General features: G+C 40.6%; 3 protein-coding genes across 4 annotated transcripts in view; 2 read left to right on the forward strand and 1 right to left on the reverse strand.

The window, feature by feature from the left end:
* The window catches only part of LOC105386457 (putative metabolite transport protein HI_1104), a 70,026-nt gene extending 54,043 nt beyond the window's left edge, over positions 1-15,983 (forward strand). For both annotated transcript variants that reach the window (XM_048626425.1, XM_011557018.3), the window contains exons 5-11: positions 9,330-9,612; positions 10,012-10,117; positions 10,462-10,593; positions 12,631-12,769; positions 13,281-13,420; positions 13,986-14,183; positions 14,703-15,983. In XM_048626425.1, coding sequence (XP_048482382.1) covers positions 9,330-9,612; positions 10,012-10,117; positions 10,462-10,593; positions 12,631-12,769; positions 13,281-13,420; positions 13,986-14,183; positions 14,703-14,875 — 1,171 coding nt within the window. In that variant the 3' untranslated portion in view covers positions 14,876-15,983. The remainder of the gene's footprint in view (positions 1-9,329; positions 9,613-10,011; positions 10,118-10,461; positions 10,594-12,630; positions 12,770-13,280; positions 13,421-13,985; positions 14,184-14,702) is intronic.
* Positions 15,973-18,675, reverse strand: LOC105386448. The gene is made up of 4 exons (XM_011557010.3): positions 18,490-18,675; positions 18,002-18,161; positions 16,602-16,777; positions 15,973-16,233 (listed from the first exon to the last, which is right to left on the reverse strand). The coding sequence occupies exons 1-4, from the start codon at positions 18,590-18,592 to the stop codon at positions 16,091-16,093; spliced, it is 582 nt and encodes a 193-aa protein (XP_011555312.3). The 5' UTR covers positions 18,593-18,675; the 3' UTR covers positions 15,973-16,090.
* Positions 18,676-18,945: 270 nt separating this feature from the next.
* Positions 18,946-20,113, forward strand: LOC105386437 (mitochondrial import inner membrane translocase subunit Tim22). The gene is made up of 3 exons (XM_011556999.3): positions 18,946-19,300; positions 19,487-19,750; positions 19,898-20,113. The coding sequence occupies exons 1-3, from the start codon at positions 19,072-19,074 to the stop codon at positions 19,981-19,983; spliced, it is 579 nt and encodes a 192-aa protein (XP_011555301.3). The 5' UTR covers positions 18,946-19,071; the 3' UTR covers positions 19,984-20,113.
* The last annotated feature ends 305 nt before the right edge of the window (positions 20,114-20,418 follow it).

Consider the following 20,418-nt stretch of genomic DNA (forward strand, 5'->3'; position numbering starts at 1 on the left):
TTAAGTCGTGATAGAACGAGTAACAGTGAATCGAAATTGCGTGAACATCTTACACTACGTATATTTTGCATAAATATAGAAAAATTTTGTGAATTATTACACGTAAATTGTTTCACCTCATCGACGGTATTCACATAGTGGCTCAATGAAATGTTTTCGTCAAGTTCGGTACTTATTTCAAGTAAATTATTCACTATAGATAAATTTATTCCAATATTGCAGCATGGGGGTAGACACAATTTTACCAGCTGATTTAGCTGGCAAACAAAGGCGGACGTGTTTTGGTAAGTAGCGGTCTCCACTCTGCGAGGTGTAATCATAGACACCAGCGTAAGGTCGAGCAGTTCTGCTGTTTTGTATTAAAGAGTAGTTTAGTTGTGATGTATGTATTTTATAGGAGTGTAGTATTAATATGTAGGTATATAGTGTTGTGTAGTGTGTTATTAGTATTGTGTTGTGTGTTTGCGCTGTGTTTGTTGCAATGAGATGTGTTTTAGCATGATAAGATAGTAATAGGAAGATACATGAAAGCAATAGATAATACTGTATTTGGAAAGAGTAATATAAAAGTAGAATTAACTTAGCTAGTCATTCTTGGGTTTCGGTAATCTCTCGAAGTTGCAATTCACTTTTCAGGCAAATATACGGTGATCCTTCTTCTTTACGTAGAAAGACTCGGCCGTGGTTTGTCCAGCAGAACTTGAAGATTTTTTGTTTAGTTAGTTCCCTGCCATGGAAGAACAGTTTTTTAGCCAGCGGTGTTAGGTATTCGGATACATATATTTTGTTGTGTCCTGACAGCGATGACGATGGCTTGCTTCCACCCATCGCCTTTTTCCAACATTTAATGAAGTTGTCGCGTTGTTTACTAGATGCAAACTCTGCAATTATTGGCCGTATCTTACCACCTCTGGCAGGAACACGAAAAACATCGCAAATAGTTGTGGGACCATATTCACATCCTATCTCTCCATGCATTTTCTCAGTAATTTGCATTAGGTTTTCGTTCGGTATCTCGGGAAGATTTCTAATTTCAATTTTCTTGCAGCCGATGTGTCTCTGAACTTCTTCAAACTTTGATTCCAGATTCTCAATTAGCAGAATATTACCTTTTCGCTCTTTCTCCAATTTTTCAACTTTTATTTTCAGGTCATCATATTCGGCTGAGAAGAATTTAATCGATTTCTCTAAATCCTCGTATTTTTTTATTATTGATACGTTTTGTGCCTTTACCTCCGATAAGTCTTTCTGGATATTTTTTATGATAGGAGCTTGTTCTTCTTTCCATGAGTTTAACATGCCCAATATCTCCGTTTTAAATATCTGTAGTTCCTGTGTCATTTCTTCTCTTGAATCACGCCTTTTTCTTTTATGAAAAATCTCGCCTTGCTTCGCCGATACAACTGATACATCTGTTAAATTCGGCACCGATGAAGCATGCTCCATTTCAGCCTTTGAGGGAGTCCTCAACATTTTCTATCAGATAGGTACTGTTTGTTGTGGCAGTAACTTACTCTGTCGCAGCCAGACGGTTCGTGTATGTACAGACCACGCGCGTTTGCAATGCGAACTGGTTTCTCCGACGATACACTAGTAAGTTCACGGTATCTGTACGCGCACTTTGACTCGAGTAACAGGAGGCGACTGATTAGTTCGGACTCAAACGACGGAATGAATTCTAAAAATATTAGAAATTGAGGGTAGAAAAATATATTTTTATAATTTTTTCCTGTATAAAATTAACATATGCTTTACTTAAAGCGGTCATTCATGTAAGTATCTAGCTCAAGCGCCACTAGTAGGACCGGAATATGTGATCAATCATCACCATGACTATTGAATCGGACCCTACTGCGTGGGATAAAAACCCCAAGCGCCGGAGCATTATGACCAGTGGCTGAGCTTTTAAAAGCAGTAAATAATAGCATTTTACTCACGGCTTATCAACTCAAACCTTCGTTGCGAAATCCTCAGCAATGGCTGCGTGCGCAGCAGCCATTGCTACAGCTCCCGGCAGCGAAGACTCCGCAAATTCAATATTATATTTTTCCCCGTCGGAGCGAAGCCGACGAGAACCGTGGCTACATTGAGCCATTTTGCCGAAGTGTTCACTTCAAAAATCAAAAACCAACTGAGGCGCGCGGGCGACTCACTCTATTTATATAGGCACCCGCACCTTGCAAATTAAAGGTGGAGAGAAAAATGGACTTTATTTAACTGTCACTGTGACCCTTATGATGCCGAACACGGAGAAAGTCGAAACGCCATATCTCACAATGTTTAACTAGGTTTCAGATAGGCTCAGACTACATAATATTGAACAGCCTTGCGAGAACTTCTAACAACGGAGTGCCACCAGCTTGTAGCATTTCTGCATATATTCCGTCTTCCCCAGACGCCTTGCCTCTTTTCATCTGACCCAGAGCATGAGTTATCTCATCTTCTTTGATTGAGGGTATGGAGTTATTCTATGCTAATACCTACTTATACTTTTGCTACTAAAAAATCTAAGTTAAAACTGTATTTCTCAGGAATCAACAGAAATTCGATGAAGCCATCCTGCTATAGTAAATAACAGCCTACTTACCTCTATACCGCATCTATAAAACTATCATCATCACAGCACGTAACCGTTCACTTTCTCGCAAAGGAGCGGCAAAATATTTCGTTCCATGACTACATACTTTTATACATCATCATTGGCCACAGCATCTGTTGTAGATGGTAGTTGCAGCACTCGTAGGTTTATGGGTTGCCGCATCGCCGTTGATGGCTGTACAAGCCTATAGCGGCACGGCATTTCTTTCCGCATCGATCGCAAACAAAACATGAATGTATGGGAGGTGGTAGATCACGACGAAGTTTTTTCTGCTTAAGATTATCTAGCCAGTCTTCGTCGTGTTTTGACATTCCAACTTTAACGTCATGGCGCCACTCAGGTCTCATGTCAGCGCGTTCTTCCCAACCGTCTATCTGAATACCGAAGCTGTTCATGTCCCGCTTGCAAGCATCCTTAAATCTGAGAATTGGGCGCCCAACAGGTCTCTTTACATCAGCTATTTCACTCAACATGACTTGGCGTGGCAGTCTCTCAGGGGCCATCCGATGAACGTGACCAAGCCAACGAAGCCTTCTCTGCTTTAGCATGGCAGTTATGCTGCAGCAATGTGTCATTGTGAGAACTGCCTCGTTGCTCATTTTGTCCTTCCATGTGACTCCAAGAATAGTCCTCAGGCATCGCATATGAAAGGCGTTAAGTTTGCGTTCTTGTTTCGCATATGAAGTCCACGTTTCCGAAGCGTACAACAATATACTCAGGACGCAGGTCTGGTATACGAGGACTTTGGTGTTCGTAGTTAGCTTTCGGTTTCTCCAAACGCGTGCAAAGAGCCTTCCAAAAGTAGTTGACGCTTTGCCAATCCGAGTATCTATTTCTCTGTCGTTTGATAGCGAGGACGTGGTGGTTGAGCCAAGGTAGCAAAAATGATCCACAACTTCTAGGACAGCACCGTCGAGTGAAATTTTTGGAGGCTGGTCAACGCCCTGCACCATGATTACAGTCTTCTTGGTGTTGACACTCATAGAGAACATATGACATGCATTGCCGAATCTCGTCACTAATTCCTGGAGTTCGCTTTCCGAGTTAGCAACTAGTGCAGCATCATCTGCATAAAGGAGTTCTCTAGCAATCAAATCTTGACGCTTTCGTTTTGACTTTAGGAGACTGATGTTGAATAGCCTTCCGTCCTTTCTTGTATGCAGATGTACTCCGACGTCGCAGTTTTCAAAAGCAGTCAGAAGCAGTGCAGAGAAGAAGATCCCGAAGAGGGTAGGTGCTAGCACGCAGCCTTGTCTGACTCCACGGTTAACGGCGAAAGGTTCAGATTTTTCACCATCAAATATTACTGACCCATTCATGGTATCGTGGAAGGACCTGATGATGGATAGAAGTTTTGGAGGGCATCCAATCTTGCTCAGCACTTCGTACAGCCCCTCTCTACTCACAGTGTCAAATGCCTTGTTGAGGTCGACAAAGGCCATGTAAAGAGGGAGACAATGTTCGCGACTCTTTTCTTGAAGTTGCCGAAGGGTAAATATCATGTCATTGGTCGAACGGCCTGCCCTAAACCCACATTGTGATTCCGGGTATATCTGGGAGGCCAAAGTTTCCAGCCTTCGTAAAACAACTTTCGCAAATGCCTTTCCTACAATACTTAACAGGGATATTCCTCTGTAGCTGTTACAATCGCCTCTATCTCCTTTACCTTTATACAAGGTGACTATGTCAGCGTCTCTCATTTCTTGAGGCACAGTTCCTTCATCCCAACAACGCAGTAAGAGTGCATACAGGGGCGAAGAAACACAGCCGAGCCTTATCAGTTCAGCGGGCAAATTGTCAGAACCCGTGCTTTTACCTAGTTTTAGGCTTTGGAGCGCTTTAATGAATTCATCACCTTTAGGGGGGACGTCAAGTTCCGTCGCCACGGTTCGAGGAGTTAGATTAGCTAGTGCATCGGGGCGTATAGCAACTTCTTGAGAGTACAGGTTCGTGTAGTGCTGTGCCCATCTTGAAAGCTCTTCTCTTTTGTCGGCAATCGGATTTCCATCAAGATCTTTGATTGCGGCACGTTTTCTTTTAGTCGGGCCGATTGCAGACTTTATTCCCTGGTACATACCCCTGAAGTCACCTACATCCTTACACTGTTGTATTGACTGGCACAGCTTTACCCAATATTCATTAGCGCAACTGCGACTGACGCGTTGTACTTCTGCTTTGGCTGCCTTGTATGCATGTGTCTTGGCAGGATCCCTGTGGTTGTTAAGGAGATTAGTGTGAGCTATTCGTTTTTTCTCAATAACAGGAAGCAGAATTTGTTCGTAGTCAGCGAACCAGTCACGAACAGTCCTTTCTTTTTTGCCGAATACCTTTTCAGCTGTTTGTGTTATTTCCTTCTTCACTAGCTGCCACATATCTTCGGCACTAGTGGTTTGTTCCAAAGATTCCTTGCTAAGTTTTTCCTCAATCAGCTTTTCCAGATCTTTATATAGAGCCTTATCCTGCATAGCTGCGGTGTTCAGTGCAACTTTTCGAGGAGCTTTTCTAGCAGAATGAATTTTCTTTGGTGTAAGGCGGGTTTTGGCCATGATTAAGGAATGGTCTGTGTTGCAGTCTGCGCTGTGATAGGTACGGGAATTTAGGATATCGCGTAGGTCAGTCCTCTTAGTTATAATAAAATCGATCTGGTGCCAATGACCTGAGCGTGGGTGTTTCCATGACACTTTGTGAATACTTTTGTTCTGAAAGTAGGTGTTCGTTATGCAAAGAGAGAGAGATGCACAAAGCTCCAGAAGGCGTTGACCGTTATCGTTAATGTTGCCAATTCCATGATGTCCTATGCATTCTGGCCAGTTGTCAGATTTGTTTCCCACCCTTGCATTAAAGTCGCCGAGTAGCAAAAGTTTATCAGATGCACGAACTTTTTCCAGACATTCCCGTAGATCTTCATAGAATTTGTCTTTTACGTCATCAGAAGCTTTTTGAGTTGGAGCATAAGCTGACACAAGAGAGATAGGGCCTGACTCTGACATTAATCTTAGAACCATTATACGTTCAGACACACATATAGGTGTTTCTGTGCAACGAAGTAAGGAGTTGTGAACAGCAAACCCAACACCATGTTCTCGTCTTTCACCGTCATCCTTCCCTTTCCAGAAGAAGGTGTAATTGTCTTCACGAAGACTGCCTTCGTCCAAGAGACGAGTTTCCTGCAGTGCGGCTACATCGACACGGAGGCGGAGAAGTTCTCTGTCTATGATGGTGGTTTTCCTGAGCTCGGGTATATCGTCGGTGCTTGAGGGCGTCGAATTAGAAATTCCAAGTAGCATGGTTCTCACGTTCCATGATGCAAATCTGGTGACTTTTGATGTTTTATAATTGTTTTTATTCAATGTTTTGCTAGGTGCATCAAAATCCCATCCTGTTTCAGACATTGTGACATGCCTGCTGCTCCACACACCTATAGAAGCGCAGGATGAGAGGCGGACCAGTACCTTATTGGCCGGGGGCTGCCCAGCTTAGGCAGGCGGTAACTGGTCAGTTAGCCACGATGGACTATCCTACCGTCGGGAGTCACCCCTGGCGCCCGCGCGTACGCCTATTAGCGCGAAGCTTATAACCGGTGACTGCGACTCCCCGTGTTGTTATCCGCACCTTTCCAGGCACGGGTGAAGTGTCCTCTCCACAGGCGCTGCATGCCTGGGACGCATTATTAAGGAACACAGACTTGCCCAGCATCCATGATCCTCTCTCGACCTCCTTGGCTGTATCCCCAGGAATGACAAGTCACTACGTGTGGAGCCAATTTGGTTGCAGGAGCTGCCGACTTGTTCAGGTTCCCAACTAACATCGTAGCGTTAAAAAAACTCTCATATAACTTGTATAATGGTTCCATTCGAAAATTAAAGTGTTAAGACATAGCTGTATAAGAGTGTAGGAGAGTGCTCTAACTCACTTATAACCACGAAAGAGGCCCACGATTTTGAGAGTAAAGGCTTTAGAAAGTCTGTAAAACGGTGTCATTGAAGTGTTTAAGTTATAGAAAGCCTGTAGTACGGTGTCATTGAAGTGCTAAAGTTACTATAGAAGAGCGTTTAATCACTCTCAGCTAGAACTTTTACCGGTATAGTTGTGGTTGTAGAATGGTTATTTGACACCCTGACTCTTATTTGTTTGGTAAAAAAGGGTTAAGTGAGTATGTTACCGTTTTTCGAATACACTTTTACCATACAAGTTGTATGTGTTTGAAAATAATAGTGTCAACAGCAATCATACGCGACAGTATTAAAGTGACAGTATTGATTAATACTAAATAACACTAAATATAATATATTAACTTGACTTTACATGTTTTGTGAATTGAAAATAATATGCCATTGTAATTTTACTGTAATTTATACCATATTTCCCACCTCAATTTTAATGCGCTCCGAATTTATTAAGGATTTCAAATGAAACATAAGTAAATATAAAATAGACGACTCAATTTTGTATTTTTTTGTATCCTTGCTGTATGTCCATTAGTTTCATAAATCGATTGGCATGACTGGAATGACAAAATTCATATAAATAGGTAAGTATTTTAAAGCAAAATATTGTTTATCCCAGTAATTTATAGGTTAGGTCGCCAATGCAAATGGCGAACTTACATTTAAGACATATAGACTCACCTAAGTCATCTATGACACTTTTTGAAATAGAACACCCTTAGCCAAGGGTATTATGCAGTCTTAGTCGATCCGCACAGTCTTGCTTAACACCTTTACTTTTACAGTCTACTTGCCTAACGCAATAAGCGTAAGTTAAGTTAACCTTAAAGATTAAAACTGCATTGTTGAGTTTTCCAACACTGTAAGAATCTTGTCTTACTGCACTCTTGACAAAATCTCTTATATAACCAATTCCTGCAGCCTAAATGCAATATGACACCTAAAGATTTATGTGAGTATTAAAGGAAACCACTTAACAACCATAAGTGTTAACAGGTGTCAGTGAGCACTCTTGTATAGCTTAAGGTTCTAGAAACAGTTTAAACCTATAACATCTTAATTATAATTGCTTTGACTAATACCATTTTAACACTTAAACCTGCAGTTAACACTAATTTCATTTTTTAACTCATCTTTATCGCTTTATGTTAGAACTGAGATAATTATAACACAGTTATACAGGTTAAAGTTATAAAAATAGCTGTAACTGAGGGTAAAATGTTTGTTGGGTTGGACCTTACTGTCGCCTACGGTACCCCAGATCCGTTGCCTCATCCGCCGACCTACACCGTACCGAATCCTATCTTCTCCGCTGCTGTCGCCGTTAAGGTCTTCACCCGTGACCCTGGGCAAGGGGTCCATGTTATACCCCATGGAACTGGGTCCCTGCCGAACTTAGCCACTCACTCACCCCGGCCTACTGGGGAGAGGAGTGCCCACCCCCGCGACGAGGACGCGCCGGACTGGAATTACCCCGATGATAGACAGAGAAGGTAGCTCTGTATACCTCGGGGCCGGGTTAATGCCCTTGTGTGGTTCCAAGAGCAAAGGCACTTTTATACACGTAAAACCTAATCCTACATAGCTTGTCTGATAGAGATTGTGCTATAAGCAATAATGCCGACTTTTTGTACAAATTTATTTTTAATTTGTATATTTGTAATATTTTTAATGGTGCAAAATAAAGAGTATTATTTATTTATTTATTTAAACCATAACTACGCTACTCTTACAGCTAAACCAATACAGTAGTGTAGATAAATAATATTAACAATTTAAGTTACAACTTAGAACATATCCTAATAACAATTAAAACAAAACAGACTATAAATTATAAATAACAAATTACATATAATGCCGTTCGTGTGAATTCACTCAGCGAGCAGTGGAAGAGGTCTACGTGATCGTGGATCCTATTGAGCAACCCCATCGCTCGCGTCAATGGAGCCTTCTGTTGGAGATTAGTCCTTCCGCTGTCAACGAGGAACAGTCGGCCCTCGCGCTTCCGGAGTGAGTCATTGGGCACCCGCAGTTGGAACCTCATGAGCAATACCATGTTATCAGCCTTACCTCGCCACACTCGAAACAAGTAGGATACCAGAGATAGTTCCCGCCTAACTCTTAACTGGTTATACCCCACCATACCCAGGACAAACAAAGTGGGGTACATCAACGGGTACTTAGGATACACCCCATGGAGTTTCATGTAGAGAAATCTAGTAAATTTATTTTGGATTTTCTCTAGCATGAGATTATATTTTGCTTCATGGGGTGCCCAGACCACTGCATTACACTCTAGTTTGCTGCGGACCAACGCATTGTACAGTGTTCTAGCAGCTGCAGTACTTGTAAAATTGTTGGTTGTCCTGAGAACGAACCCCAACGTCTGGAACGCCTTCTTACAGACCTTGACAATATGTTGAGTGAATGTGAGGTCTGCAGACATGTGCACGCCCAGGTCGCGCACCTCCGTCACGCGCTGCACGGCGCCTCCGTCCACCAGGTACTGGCGCGCGCGGGGGGAGCGGAACCGGCTGTATGATATTACATTGCACTTGGAGACGTTGAAGTAGAGCTTGTTCTGTCGACCCCACTCCACTACACTGTCTATATCGCGCTGTAGATGGTCATGATCTTCCTCGCATGTGACTTTTGTAAAAAGTTTCAGGTCATCCGCAAACAAGAGACACTGAGCCTTGCTTACCACGTTTGGAAGATTATATTCTATGTACTTTTTATACTCATTAATTTTTATTCTAATCCAGTCCCTTTCCGCTACCCAGATACAACCGCGCCCGAGTCCTCTCCTTCTGCACCCTGGTCTTCGTGATCGCCATCATCCTCATGGGCACCGTCACTGAGTACTGGCACCTGGTCGTCCTCCGTATGATCATGGCTGCGGGAGAGTCGGGCTGCAACCCCCTAGCTACGGGAATCCTCACCGACTTGTTCCCCGAACATCAGCGGGCGCTCGTGCTGTCGATTTTCAACTGGGGGATCTACGGAGGGTACGGGATTGCGTTCCCGGTGGGACGGTATATACCGGAGCTTAATGCTTTTGGATTGGTGAGTGCTTTTTTTAGTTTTGTAGATGTGAGGGTTATTTCTAAGGGCTTCGCCAGGGCGAATGCCCGTTGGAGAGATATTTTCTACGGATTTATTATGGAGTAATTTTGTACGGAAATCATAAATTAACACCGTCATAGCTAAATGCAGCGTAAGCACTAAACCTCCAGACTAAGAAATAAGTGCAAAACCTTGAAGCAAACATTCAAATCACTAATCTAGCTATAATGTGTTTTGAATAACCAATCAGGTCTCATTATTTCCACATCTCCTCTCGTCTTAGCTTCGGTGGAACGTGAATAACGAAACCTAATCGGTTATTCAAAACACATTCATCTCCCTCTCCTCTCCGCTTTGGTGGAAACCGGGCCTAAGTGAATGTGTGTATGTGGTCCGCAGAGCTGGCGCCTGTGCTACTACGGCGTGGGCGTGGTGGGGCTGGTGGTGGCCTTCTTCACCTTCCTCACGCTGCGGGAGCCGCCAAGGACCACTATCGGGGAAGAAGGTAAGCTTCAATGAACATGTTTGGATTCCATGATTCTGATGGCGATTATTCGAAATAAAATAAGTACCTAGTCTCAAAATAAATATCTATATGAGTGAACTTTCAATGAATTGTAGATCATCACTTTCAACAGATATAGTATTATTATCAGCTTCCCTCAATTATAAATCGTACCTAAGGAGACCCGTAGATGAAAGGTTATGAAAAATTCAGTTGGAGATGAAGAAAGAAAAGAAACACCTACCTATGTACGATTGCACGACCCATCCATTAGCGAATCTTTTGCGGTATCTGTAAATCTGCCCATGAGAGCTTTATTGTTAAACCTTGTTCTATATTCCCAGGAGCGGGTAACGCGAAGGGCGGCGACGCCTCGCTGGAGGCGGGCACCAAGCAGCCGCAGGTCACCATCTGGCACGTCATCGCGCAGCCCAGGATCCTGCTGCTGTGCTTCGCCGCTTCCATCAGACATTGCGGTTGGTTCTTCTACTTATTACTGTTATGGTGCCGCTACACGGGTTCGTTGTCGACGTAGATAAACGTCATTATATCGCGGTTCGGTAAATAAGTACAGAGTTGTGATTGGTGGAACGAGCGATAATGAATCGGTGAAGAGGCCGCTGTTGTCGCTTTGTCATAATATTCTAGTCTATGATGACTTTGTCTTAAAAACTTACCCGTGGGAATCCCGGGACAAAAAGTGTAGGTATAAACTTCGCATGTCAAATTTAATTAAAATTGCTCTAGCTCATAATTTAAATTCTATATTACTAACTGAAACCCTGCTCCCTGCCTTGGATAAGGAAAAAAAACAGAAAATTTAAAGTTGGAATACTTTTTTAATATTCCATTAAATGACTGCAAGCAAACTACTACGATATTCCATTAACTATAGTTCTAAACTTTTTGATTAGTTCTATTTTCTAGTCTAGACTGAACTATGGACTAGACATGGACACACGGAGAAAAGGCTAAATTAATTAGATATTATAAGTACCTAATACTGCTGTTAAATATACAAAGCTATTTTTTAATAAGTATTCTTACCTATCTGAAAACTTCATATAGGTAATAATACCATAATCTTCTTTTGCCACAACTACTTATAACCAAGTCACCCATCCAGCGGACAGCCATAATACCTAAGATTTAATCCCGGAACGTTAGACATAAAACTCAAAACACGGATATCCGGCACTTGACCATCGCATACACCTGGGGGTCACTATCTAAAACTCTAAATCAACGAACGAACGAACAGAATATTTGACGCAATCGACAAGTTTAATACAACGTGATAGTGATAGAGCTGTGATCCGCCCAGCGCTCCGAAGCTTCGGAATAAACAAAACTGCAGTGCTCTATCTATCTATCTATCTATCCTTGCGAGCTGATTTTCCGCATTTAGCCTCTAAGGTGGGCCATAATGCGTGAAATACCTACGGGGTGACTAACTATTAAGTCACCCAAGCTCACGCCAGAAAGCCAGTAGACAACCTAGGTCTCTTATGACTTCCCAGAGGGACCCCGGAGATCCGAGGGTTTTTAATCGTAGTGTCTCCACGCCTTTGCAATGTAACAAGCAGCTGCAGTGCTATCCTCGACTCTATATCGTTAAATTAAGCGTGTCGATTTTGCGAAAATTCTCGTTCGTTCGTTCGTCGATAGAGTGACCCCTGGCCCCACCCACTCTGACCATCACTCGTCGACCGAATAGGAATTTCTTCCATTATGTCACGTCATTCCGACACAGCTGTTGTCACAACAATACAAGGTTACAAACACCAAATTAATATCCTATCTTTGTCATAACCTCAGGCATTCTTATCGAGTTGTGTACAAAGGCGAGGTTCGGGCAAAAACTGCCAAAGTGAGTGTAAGTTATTTCGCCTCAAGGCTTCGCTTCCGGAAATTTCGTTTGTATTTGACATTGTGCCTGAATGTTGACTTTAGATTGTCTAATTGGTGTTTAATTGGAATACCTAAGCGTTTGTTTAGTAGCCGTTGTTTGTAGGAAGTAAAATAATATTTTATACACGCTAGAAACAAAAGGCAATAAATCTATTGACGTCCACCTAGCTATCTGTTCCGGAGGCATTGTTTAAATTTCAGCCACTTTCAAAGTAGTAATTTTCGCATTGAATAAATAAATAACACAAAATCACTCATATGAGGTAGCCAGGGATGTAATAGGGGTGGGCTATTAAATTTCAATTCATTACCCGACTGCCGCAGGAGGAGGGTAACTCAGATTTTAAGATATTTTTTTTTTACTTGAATTCCATACATTTTAACATTTTGACGCTTCTTGCAAGGGTGGTTAGCCTTTAAATAGCCCCTAAACCGCAACAATTACTCCCAATGAATCTTTGGTTATGGCTCTATATTCCGTGTGAAATACCTCAAATTCCGTCAATTTACGATTGTTAAAAGCAACACACGATTTAATTAAAGCTTTGATTAAAGCTGGCTTTTAATCTATTCTATGATCTCACTCTCTCCCCATGTTCCAGGCGGCATGACGTTCGCGTACAACGCGGATCTGTACTACCGAGACTACTTCCCCGACGTGGACCTCGGCTGGTGGCTGTTCGCCGTCACCGTGGGCATCGGCTCCATAGGGGTGGTGGCCGGAGGAGTAATTTCGGACAAGTGAGTGAAAAAAGCCAGCGTGGGACGCCATCCTGCCCGCTGGACCAACGACCTTAGGCAGGTCGCCGGTAGTGGTTGGATGAGGACGGCTGAGGACCTAGTGTTGTGGCGCTCCTTGGGAGTGCCATTTTTCCAGCAGCGGATGATTGTTGGCTGATGATAATGAGTGGAAGGAACACTTGGAGCTCCTACCGTGCTGCCAGGTTGACAATCTGTATGCACCATTGGTGTTACTCGAACGCCAATATCCTTTGCGATTGTGAAAGCCTTCAGACTACATCACATGTAATCAAGAGCCCTATTTTAAATGTGAAGCAGGGGACCTCCTCCAATACAAGCCCCTACCTACTACCTACAATAACCTCTTCTATCTCCCTCAGATTCGTAGCTCGCATGGGCACCAGGTCACGCTTGTTTAGTCCTACAAAATAAGCTAAAGCCCCACCCTCATGCTATCTCTATCTATCAAGTCACAACCCCCTACAATAACCAGTTCTTCCGTCTCCCTCAGGTTCGTGGCTCGCATGGGCATCCGCTCCCGCGTGTTGGTGCTGGCTCTCTCTCAGCTGATCGCGACGCTGCCTGCCTTCGGCTCAGTCATCTTCGGGCCGCTGTGGGCCATGATCACCCTGGCCATCTCTTACTTCTTCGGTAGGTTTAATTTTGCTTCTTTGTATGAAGATTTACAGTGTATTTCAAACAAGTTTCTAAATATTTAACCTATACTGCACTCAGTAACGGCCATAAGCTCCTCTTGTGTCCAGAAGCCCTAGCAAGATGCGTAGGTCAAGACGTGACAAAAGTTTTCCGTCACACTCGCTCTCGATGCCGCGCGATTTGAGTGAGCGCGACGCAAACTTTGGTCACATCTTGTGCCCTGTGCTAGGCCTTCAGGGCCCATTGTCTAATTTGCTATACCCAATAAAACCTTCTAATTACAAGTAATAGATCTTGATGAAACTTTTAAAAAATCTAAGAAATTCCGTCCTAAGCTTACTGATAAATTAAGACACGGGAAACCAATTGAACAAAACGAATACAAACATCATCATCTAGGTACTAAACCAACCTCTCTCACCTACCATAACAACAAAATCCCCATTCCAGCACAACTGAACGAGAATAACGATATAAAGATCCAGGATATATCCAACAACTACCATTGCAACGACTCTTCAACCGCCACACGCCTAACCCTGAAAATCTCTAATTTCAGCGGAGATGTGGTTCGGCATAGTCTTCGCGATCCTGGTCGAGATCGTGCCTCTCTCCGTGCGTTCCACCACTGTGGGGGTGTTCCTGTTCGTGATGAACAACGTCGGCGGCAACCTGCCCATCCTCGTCGACCCCGTGTCTAAAGCTATCGGGTATAGAGAGGCCATCATGATCTTCTACGCCGGGTTTTATGGGCTTAGTAAGTTCCTTTTTGTTTTTTAATATATTTATTTAATTATTCATCATTATTATCAGCCTATAGCAGTTCACTGGTAGACGTAGGCCTCTCCCAAAGCAAGCCACTGGATGCGATCTATAGCTTTCTGCATCCAATCATTACCAGCCACCCTTTCGCAAATCGTCACCCCACCTAGCCGGAGGACGTCCTAACTACGTTTGCCTAGTCGCCGTCTCCACTCCAGAACACGTTTACACCATCGGTCATCGGTTCTTCGACAGATGTGACCAGCCTACTACTGACCCGGAGAGCATAAAGTACATAAAATAAATTGACTTATAAAATTAGTCAGTTAGGCACTAACATGGCACCAATCATTTTAGTGCCAAAATTATGAAGTAGTTAATCAGCATTGATATGCTTTAAACGAGCATGTAGGTAGTCCAAAATTCGGAGTTAAGATTACCTATCATGTTGACCCATCATTAAAATTCAGTCCACCGTCGCACTATGAAACTAACAAATCTTATCTCTTTGCAGGCAGCATCCTGTTCTTCCTAACAATGTTCCTGATGGACGGACCAGTCGAGAAGCCAGAAGCCGAGGAGCTGCCGCCAGCGAACAAAATGAACGGACTCGACAACCGAGCCTTCACTCACGACGAGGCGAGAAACGCGAGGGCTGCGTCGTACGATGCCAACAGTAGACTATAAGACCTAGGAGCTAACGACAGATAATTTTGATGTTTTTGTTTTCTACTTGGATTTGAATCTAAGCCCTGGATTCGTAGAGCTTTTTGACCCTTTAAAATAGGTTTAAAATTGACGATGTGATATACCTGGATATACCTACGAATTTACGGACGTAGAGTCGAAACTCATGTGTTTCAAAATCAATTTTAACGTTGTTGTAGGTTTACAATAACTACGGTCTGTGAATTTCAGGGTATGAATGGAGATGGAATCTAAGAACTTGATCGCATAACAATTAATAAAATTGACAGAGATGGGAATGATGGATTAACATAAAATAATCAAATTAGAATACGATTAATGGATAAGAATCTCAGTGTTGTGAGACAGCAAAAAAACAATTTTAATTAAACTGATCTATAACAAGTTATGGTGATGACGACAATACCGCCTACAATAGATTTTTTGTAATTTAAATTGGTTGTTCAAGCTTTAGTAATAGACTTTAAGAAATAAAGAAGAAGACGTAATATGATTTCAAATTACTCATTACTTGAATTCAATCGTTATTCTAAAACAGGAACCGTATACCATAACGATTAACAGATTTTTATTATTTTATTCTTACTTAATACAGGCTATTGCAGAGTTGTATATAGAAAACCGAAAGAGGGCGACTCAGGGAGTTATCCCAGGCAACTTTTACTCTAAGACTTTGGAAAATTCACCAAATTTTTAAACAAAAAGTTGCTCAATATGATCTTCTGAGTCACCCCTTTTCGGCTTACTATATATATACCTTTATGCAACACCCAGTACATAACGAAATATCATATTATTTTTGACCCTAGTACTAAGTACCTATATGTGGATGACATTGTGATCTTTAAAATTGTTCAAAATATAGCATAAGATGGCATTTAGTAATTATGTAACTCAACCATTTAATGCTCATTTCCCTTCTTTCAAAATTCAATCAGCTCTCTTACAAAACTAGCCCAATAATCTCAAATCATGAATTTGTAACATTTTTAGTTTGTTTTGTTGAATCAGTTACAAAGTGTGATACAAACTCTTTTGTAGATATTTATTTTTAAGTTAATGAGATGTAAATACACTTTTCAAGGTTTTTAAGACTTTTATTTTTGTTTTAAGTACTTATTAGGCACTAGCTGTAATATTCTCTCATTAGAAGAAACAGTTTTAAGAAACTATGAAGTAACCCTTACCCTTGGACTATTCGACAGCAGTTAAAACTTTACTGTTTTTATTTTGTTTCTTATATTTGAACAGTTTTTCTTTTCTCCTTGACTTCCAGCTTTTGATTTCTTCTTTTGACATCACGTATTCGCCACTGAGAGTAGCAGCTTTGATTTTATCTGAAAGGAAGATAATAAAAGTACTTAATAGGCAATCCAACAGTTACCACCAACCATTAGCAATTAACAATCATTAAGCAGGGTCACTCGCTTATTAAAACTTAACTTGTATGGATCTGACAAATGTTATACAGGAGAGTGACATCATGACAAAGTAATGTTCTGAGGGTGGAGCAGAAATTAAGGGCCTGTTACACAATGTCTGGGTAGTGGCTACCTGCAGGATAAAATACTTGCTGTCACTGTCTAAGAAATAATAACAGAGAGTGACAGCATGTCTTTTATCTTACAGGTAGCCACTAACCAGACATGTTTTAACAACAGGGCTTTAATATATTATGATGGTGGAAATTGATTTAATTCATTACCATCTTCATTAATTTCTTCTTCTTCTTCATCTATTTTCCGTTTCTTGATTTTAAGCTTTTTGGATTTTAAGTTGTGGCCTTCAGTATAAGTATCTTTTTGTTCTTCACAAGATAGAAAATCTGTAGAATCACTGAACAGCCTCACTCCCCCTTCTATTTCTGCACAATCTGAGTTTCTGGTGGACAAATAATGTTTTATTATTTTAACCCTTACATGGCCATGAGGAATTCAACCTTAACTCAAAGGGTTAAAGTTCGAAAAAAGATGGATTCCTTAATTTATAGCTACTTTAGCCAATTGACGATTATTACAGGTGAAACTTAACTTATAAAACTTTAAAATAGGTATATCATCCTTTTAACAACAATTATCTTCTTGGGACCGATATAGTCACTGAAGTATCTGAAATTCGAGATCTTGGCATAATCATTGACTCCAAACTAAAATTTTCATCCCACATCGACCATATTATCAAGAAGGCTGCACAAATGCTTGGATTTATTAAACGCAATAGCAAAGAATTTAAGTCCGAGACCAAAATCTTATTATTTAATTCCCTAGTGCGGAGTCACCTGGAATTCTCTTCTTCTGCTTGGAGCCCCTCCTACACAATACATTCACAACGAATCGAAAGCATACAGAGATCTTTCACTCGCCATCTTGCCTTTATATCCCGTAATATTTCCCACAGATCTCCTTATGAGCACCGACTAAAATTCTTTAAAATGACTTCTTTACGAAATAGACGTGAAACTCATGACTTAATATTTCTTTATAAAACTTTAAATAATTTATTAGACTGTCCTGATATTCTTGCATCTATCTCTTTCCCAATCCCATATCACCTTCCAAGATATCCCATAAAGAAACTTCTCAGTGGACCCCAAGCTCGCACGAATGTTGGATCCCACTCTCCAATCAATAGGTTATGTGATCTTTATAACATGTAAATTAAACATTAACATCTTTCACGACTCCTTTAATATCTTTAAGAAAAAAATATGCCAGAAATAATTGCTATAATAGTTATATTTTTTCCTTCAATTTGTTTTGCTACAAATTATTTTAATGTTTGTTATATTGTTTATTTCCATCTTTAATATTCTGTTGTTTTTAAGATAATTTCTTTAAAAAGGATGTGTACGCCTGTAAATGGTTTTCGCAACGAAATTGTTACCTATTAATTTATCTTTGTATTTTGTGTTGTGTAAACTGCTGGCGTTCCATATTTTATAAATAAATAAATAAATCATAATTAGAATGAAAACACCTAAGTATATTACAGATATTCTTCTTCTTAACAAGTAAGAGGCAGTCCCTGGAGCTAGACTAGGGTTGTTTCAACATTAAACAATATGCACGAGGTTTGAAATCAAAATGAAGCAACAGCAACACTTACTGAATATTCTCATCATGCTTGATGTCAACAAATTTAATTTTCTTTTCTATAATGGCAGACACTTTAGCTGCGATCTGGCGCTGTTTCTCATCAGGCACCTTCACATCATTGTAATGACTAGATTCTTCCAGATATCTCTCAGACTTTGGCTTTGGGGTTTCTGTAAGAAGAAAAATATATAGAGCTTGCAGATTCTAAATACATATATTTAAGTGTAGGTATCACTATCAAATCACTATCAAACCCCCCTTACGGTAGCACTTTCCAAAAAAAATACTTTCCATTCTATTACCTTCTAGAGTGCATTATATTGAGTTAGGAACTGGCGATGATAATATTTTAGGTTATTTAGTACTCGCCCACATATTGGGGGTGAGGGGTGAGATGATTCTAAGGGAATGAACTGGTGGTGGCTGGTTGACCCCCGCCTGGGTGTCGGTAAGAGTTAACTGGATATGAAATATCAAAGAGAAAAACAGAAAACTAACCCTCTTGTGGAAGGTTACCGGTAGAATTGATATTTTTCATGAAAGAATTATCCACTGCGTCCTTGAATCTTGACATATCTTCATCTTCTGAAGAGTCAGACATGATTTTTGCTATTTTTAATGCAACTTTCTAGAGTTTAAAAGCGCAGCGCTCTAAACAACAACAAACAAAAACAAATGCATGTGGTGATGACATTGACACTACCAAAATCTTTATAGAGCATATTTACTCACAATATTCCTTTTTTTTAAAAAGCTTTTTAAAAATATTTTAAGAATTCAGTAAGTTATTAAATTCATTTTTATATCATAACTACAAATCGTAAATCAATAGATAAAAGCGAGCTCTGCTCATTCATTAGTACAGGCTAAAGAATAGAATATAAAAAGGAGCAGTTGAGGAATCAACTCGCTTTATGAATGTATCTGTAACGTCAACTATCAGCTGACTGATAGGTGTCAAAGTCAAAACGAGTATTTTTAGGTTATGTCTTATATGAGTCCGAAAATTTGTTATGATGCAGTTTATTGTGTCTTCTTAAATTAATATTGATTAAAAGTGTTCTCGTAAACATTTCAACAATGGGGGAGTTCGCAAAACCGCCGACGGATCCGAATTTAGTTAAATTCTCGCAAGAAAACGACTACGATGCTCTGGCGAAGTATTTGGTAGGAAACATGTACCGATGGAGAGAACACATCATTATCCCGAAGATCCTCGGTCCAGTTATTATAAAGACAAACGAAGAGAAACTGATAGAGTCCACTATTGAAAGCTGCGCCTTTAAATCGGTCACAAGTTGTGTTGTTGGTAAGTTTTTGGTTAAGTCACTTTAAACAGTAATTAAATTGAATGGGCTCACCAAATTTAAGCTTTTAATATTATATTTCAATGACCAATGAAGTATAAAAGTCAATGAAACATCTTCAGTAAAACATTTATAGAGAAAACAAAAGTAACATAAGATCTAAACATTCCATATTTATTGCATTTCAGGTTATGGGCTTGGAGCAGCCGTAGGTCTGTTCACGTCATCCCTCATGCCAAATGTGACCGACACCACGGCCGCGCAGACACAGACGGCTCGGGAAATACTCAGAGAGATGAAGAACTCCATGCTAAGCTATGCTAAGAATTTTGCCATGCTCGGCTTAGTGTTTTCTGGTATTGAATGCTGCATAGAAACGGCTAGAGGCAAGTCAGACTGGAAGAATGGGACATATGCGGGAGGCGTCACAGGGGGCTTGATTGGATTAAGAGGTAATAAATTGAATCAATAAATTAATTCAAAATTTATAACAATAAACTTATAATAAATATGTTGTAGGTATTTTGAGGATCTATTTATGCTATGCTAATTAACTGCTGAATAAAATTTATTTTTTATCTATTATTACTTATTTGCAGGTGGTTTGCGGGCTGGCGTCTTTGGAGCCGCAGGGTTTGCCGCATTTTCCACAGCAATAGATTACTACATGCACCAAAGGAGCTAAACAATAAAATTTCTTGTATGATGTTGTTGTAAGGCGGTCCTGCTGTTAATTTCGTAAAGGAGAAGTTACTATAGATTGTTATGTGTGTATGAATTATCTTAGTTAAATTAAATTAATCTTTAAAAAACGTGTGCTTTGGTTTTTTGATTACTCATAAGTTAAATAAGTGCGAGACCGTTATTATTCTGAACATTCCTCCACTGCGCCGCCGCTACCCCATATTTATGGCAACACTATTATATTTTTTGTGCACTGGCAATAAATGCTAAGTGATGTACTATCATGATATCGACATACTGCAGAGATGGATTCGATCGACACACTACATTATGCGACGACCACAAAGTCTTTTCCACGGACAGCCTTCTTTTAATAAGACTTTGTTCCATATTGATAAACAGTTTAATGTACGTAATTATATACTTTAGATACCAT

Source organism: Plutella xylostella, chromosome 16 (genome assembly GCF_932276165.1).
Source record: "Plutella xylostella chromosome 16, ilPluXylo3.1, whole genome shotgun sequence".
Lineage (NCBI taxonomy): Eukaryota > Metazoa > Arthropoda > Insecta > Lepidoptera > Plutellidae > Plutella > Plutella xylostella.

Coding starts and splice junctions, on each gene's coding strand:
- LOC105386437 (XM_011556999.3), top strand. CDS start 19,072: ATGGGGGAGTTCGCAAAACCGCCGACGGATCCGAATTTAGTTAAATTC. Junction 19,301..19,486: donor GGTCACAAGTTGTGTTGTTG/GTAAGTTTTTGG, acceptor ATTGCATTTCAG/GTTATGGGCTTGGAGCAGCC. Junction 19,751..19,897: donor GGGCTTGATTGGATTAAGAG/GTAATAAATTGA, acceptor ACTTATTTGCAG/GTGGTTTGCGGGCTGGCGTC.
- LOC105386448 (XM_011557010.3), bottom strand. CDS start 18,592: ATGTCTGACTCTTCAGAAGATGAAGATATGTCAAGATTCAAGGACGCA. Junction 18,162..18,489: donor CGGTAACCTTCCACAAGAGG/GTTAGTTTTCTG, acceptor TTCTTCTTACAG/AAACCCCAAAGCCAAAGTCT. Junction 16,234..16,601: donor AGAAGAAATTAATGAAGATG/GTAATGAATTAA, acceptor TCTTCCTTTCAG/ATAAAATCAAAGCTGCTACT.